Source organism: Taudactylus pleione, unplaced genomic scaffold, assembly GCF_031769625.1.
Source record: "Taudactylus pleione unplaced genomic scaffold, aTauple2 ptg000128l, whole genome shotgun sequence".
Lineage (NCBI taxonomy): Eukaryota > Metazoa > Chordata > Amphibia > Anura > Myobatrachidae > Taudactylus > Taudactylus pleione.
In genome coordinates, this window is record NW_028284530.1 from 5,650,627 (window position 1) to 5,662,787 (window position 12,161).

A 12,161-nucleotide genomic window follows, 5' to 3' on the forward strand; every position below is an offset into this window, starting at 1 on the left:
GTAGATAAGAACCACTTGGCCCATCTAGTCTGCCCCATTTTTAAACATATTGTTACCTCAACCCCTATTGATCCTTACTTCTTCTGAAGGATATCCTCATGTCTATCCCATGCTCTACTGTCTTAGCCTCTACCACCTCTGATGGGAGGCTATTCCACTTGTCCACTACCCTTTTCTGTGAAGTAATTTTTCCTCAATTTCCCATGAACCTACCACCCTCCAGTTTCAGAACATGTCCTCTTGTTCTAATACTTCTCTTTCTTTGAAGAATGTCTCCTTCCTTTACCTTGTTCAAACCCTTTATATATTTGGACGTTTCTATCATGTCTCCCCTTTCCCTTCTCTGCTCCAAACTATACATATTAAGATCTCAGTCTTTCCTGGTACATTTTGTGGTGTAGACCTTGCACCATTTTAGTTGCCCTTCTTTGTACAGTCTCTAATGTATTAATATCCTTCTGGAGATATGGCCTCCAGAACGGAATACAGTATTCGAGATGAGGGCGTACCAATGACCTATACAGTGGTATTATCACTTATTTCTGCTCCTGATTCCTCTCCCTATGCAACCAAGCATCTGACTTGCCTTCCTCATTGCTTTGTTACAATGTTTGCTTGCCTTTAAGTCACCTGAAATAGTGACTCCTAGATCCCTTTCCTCTTCAGTAGTTTCCAGTATAGTGCCATTAATACTATATTTATTTAGCCTTTGGATGTTTGAGACCCAAGTGCATGATCTTGCATTTTTTGGCATTAAACTGTAGTTGACCATTCCTCTAGTCTACCTAGATCATCAATCATTTGTTTTACCCCTCCTGATTGTCTGCCCTGTTGCATACCTTTGTGTCATCTGCAAAAAGGCATACTTTCCTTTGAATACAATTTGCAATGTCACATATAAAGATATTAAAAAGCACTGGTCCAAGTACAGATCCCTGAGGTACTCCACTGGTAACATTTCCCTCTGGAGACTGCACTCCGTTTACTACAACTCTCTGTTTCCTATCCTGTAGCCATGATCTTATCCATTCAACTATCTTTGTATCCAATCCCATGTTTTCCAGCTTATTTAACAGTCTGCGATGTGGAACAGTGTCAAAAGCCTTACTAAAGTCTAGATAAGCTATATCTATGCCCCCCCCCCCTTTATCTATTTCCTTAGTCATCCAGTCAAAAAAGTCAATAAGATTTGTTTGACACGATCTCCCCCCAGTAAATCCATGCTGTTTGGGATCCTGCAAATTGCTGGATTTGAGATAATCTACAACTCTTTCTTTTAAGAGTGTTTCCATCAATTTCCCTACTACTGATGTGAGGCTCACTGGTCGGTAGTTGCCTCTTCCTTGCTTCCACTTTTGTGCAGTGGGACAACATTTGCTCTTTTCCAGTCCTCTGGAATTACTCCAGTAGCTAGTGACTGGTTCCACAATTCTGTTGAATAATTTGTCAGTCTTGTTTTATTACTGTGTTTGTTCCAAATTGTAAAGCACTAAGGAGTAACCAGAGCCATGTCAAGGTCAAGGCAGATGGCTAAGCCTGGTCAAAGACAGGTCAGGGCTATAGGAACATAGCAAATGTCACAAGCACAGTAGCATGCACAACAGCATATATAATACAGTTAAGTCAGAAACACTAACTTAAGGACCAGTAAGAAAATACTGTCCTGGCAAGAAACACGTGAAAAAGGTCAGTTTTAAATGAAGCATTTAACGAGTAATATCATGTCCATAACCAAATACACATGAACATGCAGGCAAAAAAGTCATGCAATGGGACTAAAGCATGGTGGGACGGAAGGTATGTGACATCAGTTTGCAGTGTTCTCCCCACGCTTTATTTGTCGGGCGGTCTGCTCCGGCAAAAAATCCCCCACCGCCCGGCAGTTGAGCTGCACTGAGAACTAGCGGCAGTGCAGCTGGTGCATTGCACAAAGGCCCGCACCCACCGCTAGTATCCCCAGGGCCCCACAAGTGTAGGGCAGACCGCAGTGAGTAGCGGTCTGCCCAACACAGAAACAATCACACAGCCGCCAGCGGCAGCTGTGTGTTTGTCATAGCAGTGCAGCCAGCCAATGAGAGTCATACAGACTCTGATTGGCTGCTGCGGCCACGGAGGGAGCCGGCTAGAGCTCACTCATGAGCTCCCATTCCGGCTCCCCCCGCAGCAGTTGATGGGAGAGATGTCATGACGTCTCTCCCATAGTGCAGAGGGGGCCGGGAGCAGCGGTCGTTGGCTGGAGCGGGTATCAGGTAAGTTGTCTTTTTTTTTCTTTTGTGAGTATGCGTTACTGTATAAAGGGGGCTGCTACTGGGGGAACTGTATAGGGGGCTGCTACTGGGGGCACTGTATAAAGGGGGCTGCTACTGGGGGCACTGTATAAAGGGGGCTGCTACTTGGGGCACTGTATAAAGGGGGCTGCTACTAGGGGCACTGTATAAAGCTACTGAGGGCACTGTATCATGGGGCTGATACTGGGGGCACTCTATAAAGGGGGGCTGCTACTGGGGACACTATAGGGGGCTGCTACTGGGGACACTCTATAGGGGGCTGCTAATGGGGGCACTGTATAGGGGGCTGCTAATGGGGGCACTGTATAGGGGGCTGCTAATGGGGGCACTGTATAGGGGGGCTGCTGCTGGGGACACTGTATAGGGGGCTGCTACTGGGGGCACTGCATAAGGGGCCAGCCTGGAGGCACTGGATAAGGGACACTATTTAAGCCTGGGGGTACTGCATAAGAGGCCAATATGGGGGCACTATTGAAGCCTGGGGACACTACATAAGGGACCAGTCTGGAGGCACTACATAGGGGCACTACTTCAGTATGGGGGAACTGCATAAGGGTAAAGCTAAACTACAAGGGGCACTGTATAAAGGGGAAAACTACACGTGGCACTGTATAAAGGGCACAAATACAGGGGGCACTGCATAATGGGCACTTTTGACTGAGAGCCAGTGGGGGAGCAGCCTGAGACCTGTTGGGCTGGATTGGTAAGGGAGATACCCCTTTTCCCGGCGCGCATAACTGCGAAAGCCCCCACCCGGCTACTTTTTGATGCCACCCGGCTGGAAAAAATTTCTGGGGAGAACACAGAGCTTGGTTTGTAGTGATCTGATCGCTTGTACAGCTTTTTTCTGGGAGGCTGCCGCTAGGTAAAACCCCCCCATCAGGTCACATTATTTTAGGGGCATATTTATAAGAAATATTTGCAGGATATCCCCCCCTCCCCCAAAATAGCGATTTTCAGGGGGTACCCACCGAATATTAAGCATCCCCAGGATTTATGTACAAATGTATCCGCTGTTGTCCCGCCATACTCGATCGTAAAAGCAGCCCCCATAGGTTTCTATAAGGACTGCTGAACTGTCAAATTTCCCAACCTCTTGGCGCCGGTAGTTAATGCCACCTTTAGATGGCGACAAATATTGCAGCCTATAGGCTACACTCCGCAAAGTTTCCCGGAAGAGCGATCATAATTAATGTAAAATTCCAGTGATCCTTCATTTCTATTTGCGTTGTTGAGAAATTATAATTATTGGGATCTAATTAATATATATGCCCCTTAGTATTGCAACATAGCTACAATATGCAGAGTGCAGCTATAGCTGGTACAGTATTGTGACACTTGTAATGAAAGAGAATGTGTGAGGAGATGGAACTAAAGTGTAGAATCACTTACATTTTTTTTTTTAAAAAGGTACTATATCACTATTGTTATTTTACAACTGTATTGCTTCCCCAGTATAGGTAAATTGTTGTATGGTAGAAATCTTATTATAGTATATTACAAATTTTATATGAAGGTTCTATGGTCTATTTGCAAAGCTCAGCACTATTAGTCATTGTTTTGGTCTCTGTCACGTAATCCTTTTACCTTCTTCCCTTAAGCCAGTGATTTTCAACTCGAGGCACAACGAACAAGATTTAAAAATTTCTAAAAGGCACACCATCAGTCCCTCATGGGCAAAAAACACACACATTGGCCCCCACAGGAAAAAGCACTCACAAATTGGCCCACCACAGGAAACAGAACAGACATTGGCCCCCACAGAAAAACAAAACACACACATTGCCCCCCACAGGAAGAAATAGAACATGCAGTGTGCAGACGGGCGTGCGTGACCTATGTGATGTGCCATGTCTCCATAGGTCACGGACCGAGCACGCCTGAGCCTCCCTGAAGAGCCCAGCATTGCCCAGGCCAGCAATACAAGTAAAGTCAGCTCTGACTGCACTGACCTCACGGCACACTTGACAACCGCTCTTGGCACACTAGTGTGCCATGGCACAGTGGTTGAAAAACACTGCCTTAATCCCTAATTGTATTCTTGTTCACACATGTAAAAATCAGAACCGGCAACCCAACACTGAAATTACGGGATAACTGTCCAATTTAATTATACAGATGTGGGTGGCCAATTTGGAGCCGGTCCAGGTCGTTTTTTTTTTGTCGCTAAGGATGAGTGCGTTTTTTCTATTGATGTCAATGTGACCGGTTGGCACAGTATGAACGTGGCCACTACCTCAGACTGATTAATATATTCTTCTGACCATGTTAAATAACAATACATTAATGATCAGTTTAGGATCATCACCAGTCATCACAGTCATTAGAGACCAGATGCGTTGCTATATATTGCCAATATGATCTACGCTATTGTGTCACAGAGCTATTCATGTGTAATAATGTTCTCACCATATAATTACCTGGGAGAACGGTGTCAAAAATATATATAAAAAAAAAAAGGGGGTTGTAAAAACCACAAATGGCAGAAAGCCGACAGAGGTGACAAACTACGACAGTTTGCATACCGCCTGTATATGGAAATAGTGTAAAGGTCCAACATATGTATCCTCCTGAACATAACAATTATGTAAAGAAAACATTTGAGTTGAATGCATTTAAGAGGTGTTTTTACAACTAAAATCACACAGGGGCTCATGCTAATTTGGAGTACTTAGATTTGCTTCATGTAACATAGCCAAATTAGTACTGCGCATGTCCACAAAACACAAAATATGACTAGGTAGGCCTATGTTTGGATTAATTTGTTTGCTACTTTCATTTGTATATGAGATTGAGGATGCAGTTCATTTACCTCCGCCAGGAATGCCAGCCGTCAGAATCCCGACCTGGTACTGGTACTAAAGATAGGCGTCTAAATCCAGACACCTATCTTTAGCCAGACGATGAAATTCCGACACCCTGCATCCCGAACGAAAGTAAGCGGGGACTGTTAGCGGCAGGGAGGTAGGGGGGACGACTTAGGGTTAGGCACCCCCCGGGGAGGGTTAGGCTAGGGAAAGGGGGTTAAGCACCACTGGGGGGAGGTTAGGGTTAGGCACCCCCCGGGAGGGTTAGGTACCACCAGGTGACTTAGGCTCAGGCACCACCGAGGGGGAGGTTAGGCTTAGGCACCACTAAGGAAGGGTTATGGATAGGAGGGGAGAGGGGAGGGTTAGGGTACTTACCAGCCCCAGTCGGGATCTCCACTGTTCTGGAACACATCCGGCGGCATTACATACAGATTCCGGAGGATAGTACATGCTGTATTAAGTACTATAGAGGTGTTTTATTTTTATTTTATTAATTAATTAAGATCAAACCACACAACAAATGCAGTTTTCGTTATCAAAGCAAATGTTAAAAAAAAACAACTTGTAGTTATGACCTGAGTGTAAGTGTATCTTGGTATAAGTCCACTTGACGTACACCTGGCTCATAAACTACTGGTGCAGATCTGGGTGCTTCCCACTCGGCAAATGGGCTTAAATATGCAATTTTTTTCAAGCAGATTTACAGAGCTTCTGTTTTATGATGCACATGCAGATACAACTCAGCAAGAGGCCCATAGAATTTATACATAGACATAAAGATCTTTTCTCACAAATCTAGTTTCTAGCTACAGTTCTTTGTCTCCTTGTTCTCATTTCTAAATGATAGATGACATGATAAAAAAATTGAAGAAAAAAACATTAATCCATTCTGTCAAGTCACGTTAATATCAAGCCCATAGTGTAATAAATTACTTGGCTTTTTTGCATTGAGTATTTCATGTGTGTAAAATATCCTAGGAAAAATGACACACTCATACCTTTAATTGCATTTTGTTTAGATTAAGAATTGTGCCATGGAGCCCTGTGAAAGCAGTGGCCACAATGAGTGTCTCTGGACAGACTGGATGACGGACCAGACGCCATATGGAAACCAAGCCGAGAATTTTGCCTGTATTAAGCAGAAAAATGGCTCTTGTGGATGGTACACCAATCTACCTAAAAAGCCTGCAAGTCACCCTTAGAAGTGCAAAATGCTCCCATGGCTCTCCTTGTATATTGAAACAGCCAACAGGAGCCAACGAATCTCAACAATACAATGAATTCTACAGATCATATAATGAGTGTGGGGAGTTGGTGGGTTCAGGTTGAATTGAAAGTTCAGGAGCCGCTTTAATAGTCATTGTGCTGCTCTTCAAAGCACAATAAAAGCCATTTCATGAAATGAGAAAAAAAAAAATCAGAATTATTCCTTCTCATTTAAATAGAAATTTAATTTCTGATGTTACCCGGACTCTGGGAGGCTCCCAACAGAAATGTAAAGAATCAAAGTTTTATGTGAATAGGAAAATAATCCCATTACATTATTTCTCAAATGACCCTGGAACATATATGTGTATGTGTGAACTTTACTAGTACTGTAGCTTTTCTTGTATAAGTCAGTTTGGATTTTAACATAAGTGATATATTATTATACATCTCTGCACAATAGGTCATTCTTTGCATCCTATATGTTATTCTGCAATGTATGTTCTGCTACACCTTGTGTTATACTGCAGTGTATGTTCTGTTACACCTCGTGTTATACTGCAGTGTATGTTCTGTTACACCTTGTGTTATACTGCAGTGTATGTTCTGCTACACCTTGTGTTATTCTGCAGTGTATGTTCTGCTCCACCTCGTGTTATTCTGCAGTGTATGTTCTGCTCCACCTTGTGTTATTCTGCAGTGTATGTTCTGCTCCACCTTGTGTTATTCTGCAGTGTATGTTCTGCTCCACCTTGTGTTATACTGCAGTGTATGTTCTGCTCCACCTTATGTTATACTGCAGTGTATGTTCTGCTCCACCTTGTGTTATACTGCAGTGTATGTTCTGCTCCACCTTGTGTTATTCTGCAGTGTATGTTCTGCTCCACCTTGTGTTATTCTGCAGTGTATGTTCTGCTCCACCTTGTGTTATTCTGCAGTGTATGTTCTGCTCCACCCTTGTGTTATTCTGCAGTGTATGTTCTGCTACACCTTGTGTTATTCTGCAGTGTATGTTCTGCTACACCTTGTGTTATTCTGCAGTGTATGTTCTGCTACACCTTGTGTTATTCTGTAGTGTATGTTCTGCTCCACCTCGTGTTATTCTGCAGTGTATGTTCTGCTCCACCTTGTGTTATTCTGCAGTGTATGTTCTGCTCCACCTTGTGTTATTCTGCAGTGTATGTTCTGCTCCACCCTTGTGTTATTCTGCAGTGTATGTTCTGCTACACCTTGTGTTATACTGCAGTGTATGTTCTGCTACACCTTGTGTTATTCTGCAGTGTGTGTTCTGCTACACCTTGTGTTATTCTGCAGTATGTTCTGCTACACCTTGTGTTATTCTGCAGTGTATGTTCTGCTACACCTTGTGTTATTCTGCAGTGTATGTTCTGCTACACCTTGTGTTATTCTGCAGTGTGTGTTCATGTTAATCATTACCTGTGACCGTCTGCATCCCGTACTGCTCTGATCTCTACGCCTTCTACACTCATTTATTTTGCGACCTAAATTCTTCTGCAATGTAAACCAATAACCCATGTTAGTCTACATTCTGTAAGCATATGTAATTTATATTGTTCTACATTATTTAAATATTCTGTAATCTTAGTTTTTCTACAATGTTGATGCCCAACAGGTAGCCCCTATCTCTTATGTGGCTCATTGATATGTGACCTTGGGTGTTGGTGTATTTCAGAAGGCAGAGCGCTTGCTTCCCTTTTGTTATATCTAATGCAGCACCAATCAGTGAAAAGAGGCACATACTGCTGAGTGGCATCATGTAGTGCGGCTACAGTCAGTGTGTACTCTCCAGCAGTGCTCTGAGCTTGGGTGCAGGGCAGTGTCTTCTGCTAGCCTTCATTCATTAGTGCTGGTGGAGAAGACAGAAATAACATTATGTATGCCTTGTTCAAAGGGGGAGAAGTTTAGTTTCTTTAATAATTGCAAAAAGTCTTGCAGACAGGTGATGAGTGGGGGAATGGTAGAAAATTGCTGAATCATTGGAAGAAATTTGCTGAATAGAAGATACAGTACTTCTAGGCTGATTTGATTGGTGATTATAGAACAGGGTAGAGTAGAAATGTTGTAGGCATAAGTGGTAACTTGGTGGATGAAGAATGGTTTTCATGGGACTTAAAAATAGTAGAACAGAATCTTTGGAAAGGAGCAGTTGGGATAAGATAATGAGACCTCTTTTATTCTACCACCTATTTGTTTCTACATGTTATTCTTTGCCTGCATTCATACTGTCCCCTGTCATTATATATACCATATTATTAAACGCTCATGGATTTTGTTCCATTTTCTATGTTGTCTGTGTTCTTCATTTTATGTAATTATATCTATAAGACAGTATCACATCAGATTTGTATTATATAGTCCTACATTACCAGGCACTGATATCCCATATCCGCCACCTCCATGTTTCCATGTTATTGCATGTCATTATACACACACACACACATATATATATATATATAAATAGTATACACACATATACATATACACACACACGGAAATACACCACAGTCCATATAATCCTTAATGTGATTGCATGTCTAATGTCATCTGTATTATTGGAACATGCATTTTATTCTATGTATATATTTATATATTTTTTGCTTTAAATACTAGAAACAACTGCTAGTTTCATGTCATTATATTCCCATATTATCCTATTCCTTCTCACAAAGGTAAGATCAGGCAGATGAGGTTCTTTCTGTGTACTGCAGTGGTTTCCAAACTTTTTTGAATCACGGCGCCCTAGACTATCAGTATTGTTTTGACGCCACCCTTAAGCCGAAAGTTTGTTATAAAAAATTCTGAAAAAAATGTAGTAAAGTGAAGTAAATTGTGCTTGCATGCCATCCTTAGGGCCAGTTATGTGGTGTTGGACAGGTTTGCGCTTCTGTTTGTCCACATTTTTACATTATATTGACCATAAATAATTTTATTTGGTACTGAACCACCACCTGAGGCACCCCAGTTTGGGAACCACTGGTGTGCTGCATTTAAATAAAAAAATATATCACTTGCCATTGTAAATTATGCCTCTCCCATACAGGGATGTAGTTGGCAACCCAGCGGTCAGGATGCCGATGCTCAGAATGCCGGGACCCAACCCCTCATATATTACCGGGCAAAAGTTTTAAAATAACCCCCTATTTTCCAAGTTTTGTTGAAATATATGCAGTTTAATGTCTCCATGTACTCTGAAATGAAAGTATAAAACAAATAAACAATTGGAAATTAAAAAAAAAAAATCATAAAATTATTTTGTTTAGCAAAATGTAATAACATTTTTTGACTCAACTAAGAAGCCACCTTTTGCAGATATAACCACCGAACACACTTTTGCCATTGTTTCGACAATAGTAATCACATATTGTTCTGGAAGTTCTTACTGTTGCTAAAGTTCCCACAAATGTGGTTAATTTTGTATATTGCTTTGCTTTCACCCTTCTGTCCAGTTTATCCCAAACCAACTCAATGGAGTGTGTCTGGAGACTGTGCTGGCCTTTCCAGGATCTGAAGCCTATGGTCTTGTTCTTTTCCTCAAAGATAAAGCTGGGTATACACTGACAGATATATTGGCTTATCAATTGAGCGGCCAATAATTCTAGTGCCCGTCGGCCAGTGTGTACAGACGATATGTCTGTGAACTACGTTGTTCACAGACATATCACGTCAGCTGTGCTGCACAGAAATGGACAGATATATCTGCAGACATATCTGTCCATCGGCAAGTGTGTACGGGCGATCAGACGACCGCTCGTACACATACAGCGGCAGCCAGGGGGAGGGGGATGGACCCACCCCCAACTCGCCCTCAGGCCAGCTGGACCCGCGGCTGCCTGGAAGATGACGGTCGTTCAGTGTATATGAACGACCATCATCTACAGATATATCTGCAGGTCAATTGATCTGCAGATATATCTGCTAGTTGTGTACCCACCTTAAGTCTGGCATAGCCTGGAGGTATGATATGAGTCATTATCTTACTGTAGTATGAATCCTTGACCAACTAGGCATAAAGCAGAGGGTATTGCATGGTGCTGCATTACTTTGACCCTATTGTCCAGTTTATCCTCGAAGGTAGTTCTGACATAGCCAGGAGGAATGATTTGGGTTATTAGCGTGCTATAGCATGAACCCTTGACCAACAAGACGTAGACCTTAAGGTATTACATGGCACTACAAAATGCTGTGGTAACCCTTTTGGTTGAGAGTGCCAGTCATTCTGTACAATGTGCCAACTCAGGATTAAGATGAAGAGCCCAAAATCATCACACCTCCTCCTAAAGGTTTGGCAGCTGGTGTCACAAAGGGTCATGTACTAAGCAGTGGTTTGTAAAAGTCTCCACTTCCCGGGGTGTTTAAGGCCAAAATTTAAAAGGACAATGCTTTTAATAGTAAAATATTGTGTGTTTTGCTATTAAATGCAAGCATTGCCGTTTTCAATGTTGGGCTTAAACATGCCAGGAAATGCGGCTCAGTAAATAAATCCTACACACAGAAGAGCCACCCTTTCCTCGCCAACGTAGAGAAAGCCTGTGTGGTGAACCAAAGATTTAAAATTTTGATTAATTGGCAATAAGACTTTCTTCCAGTCTTCAGCAGACCACTTGTGGTGCATCATGGACCTTACAGTTTTTCATTGTTGCAGAACAGCTGTAAGGGCCCCCATACATCAGCAATTTATTGCAGCAATCGTGCAATTTGGCATCGATTGTATATAAAAATCTTTCCCTTTTTCAATCGATTGCAAATTGCACGATTGCTGCAATCAATTGCTGATGTATGGGGGCCTTAAGTTCTTAACTCATTACTTGTTCCCTGAAAATGTTTTCTTTTTTTTGTTTTTTTTTCAGAACTGTGAAAAGAACAAACTTTTTTTTCTAACCTGTAGCAGTTTACTGCTTACATTCATAATAGATTATTCACTGTACTTAAACTTCAATTATAAATGGAAAAAACTTTATCTGTAGTGTGTATAATATATATAAAATATACATGCCACAATTTACAGTTCATATTATTATATGTCCAGAATAATTCTACATGCAGTGCGATTTTCTATTCTCTGTTACAATCATATCTATAAGTTTCATGTTGTTTTGTATCACATCCAATTCTCATCGACTATTACTGATTCCAGTGTATATGGTTTTTCATTTTTTCTGATATTGCTTTACAGACACTGTCCATTAATGGGAAATGTTAAGTACATTTTTAAAACTTTTTGACAGTAGCAAAATTAATCAGATTATTGCCCAATGAAAATTTGTTTACAAATGTAAAGGACTGCATCTGGAGATATGGGTTTGTGTGAAAGTGTACCGTTCCTATTGCTTGCAAATGTCTGCTTATTTACACACACAGGTAAGTATCATGATGGCAGTACAGAGCCGCGGTCCTGCCTGCTGTAGAACACTGCTGGTATAAATATGGAGACAATGTAGATGCGGAACCAGTGGTGTCAATGTGGGGTGTGGTGGGGGATTCCTGAGATTTTCAGCACCATAGTGAGAAGTAGTAGTTCTTGGACAGGACAGAAATACTACAGCCCCACATTGCACAACTGGCCACACATCACTCTGGCAATGGGTTAAGGAAATGAGTGAGAGTCCGCGACCCTGCAGCCACAGTGAGAGATGTCCAATTGTCACTGAGCTCAAACAGTGAATCTGTACAATGACAATCGGATATCAAATCAGAGAGCAGCTGAGGAGCTGTTAGTCTGGCGAGTTAAGGTGCCCATACATCTGTGACGGATTGTTGCGATGCAGGGCTGCGATCGTAAATTTCCGATCGCCATCGGATATTTCCGATCGCCCACCATCGATGTTCTGCGATCCGT

The 12,161-nt window shown here is 42.0% G+C and overlaps 2 protein-coding genes across 2 annotated transcripts in view; one reads left to right on the forward strand and one right to left on the reverse strand.

Moving 5' to 3' along the window:
• The window catches only part of TIMP4 (TIMP metallopeptidase inhibitor 4), a 45,101-nt gene extending 35,613 nt beyond the window's left edge, over nucleotides 1-9,488 (forward strand). The window contains exon 5 of the mRNA XM_088472767.1: nucleotides 6,118-9,488. Coding sequence (XP_088328893.1) covers nucleotides 6,118-6,300 — 183 coding nt within the window. The 3' untranslated portion in view covers nucleotides 6,301-9,488. The remainder of the gene's footprint in view (nucleotides 1-6,117) is intronic.
• SYN2 (synapsin II) overlaps nucleotides 1-12,161 on the reverse strand; it is a 350,053-nt gene that overhangs the window by 129,601 nt on the left and 208,291 nt on the right. The window lies entirely within an intron of this gene.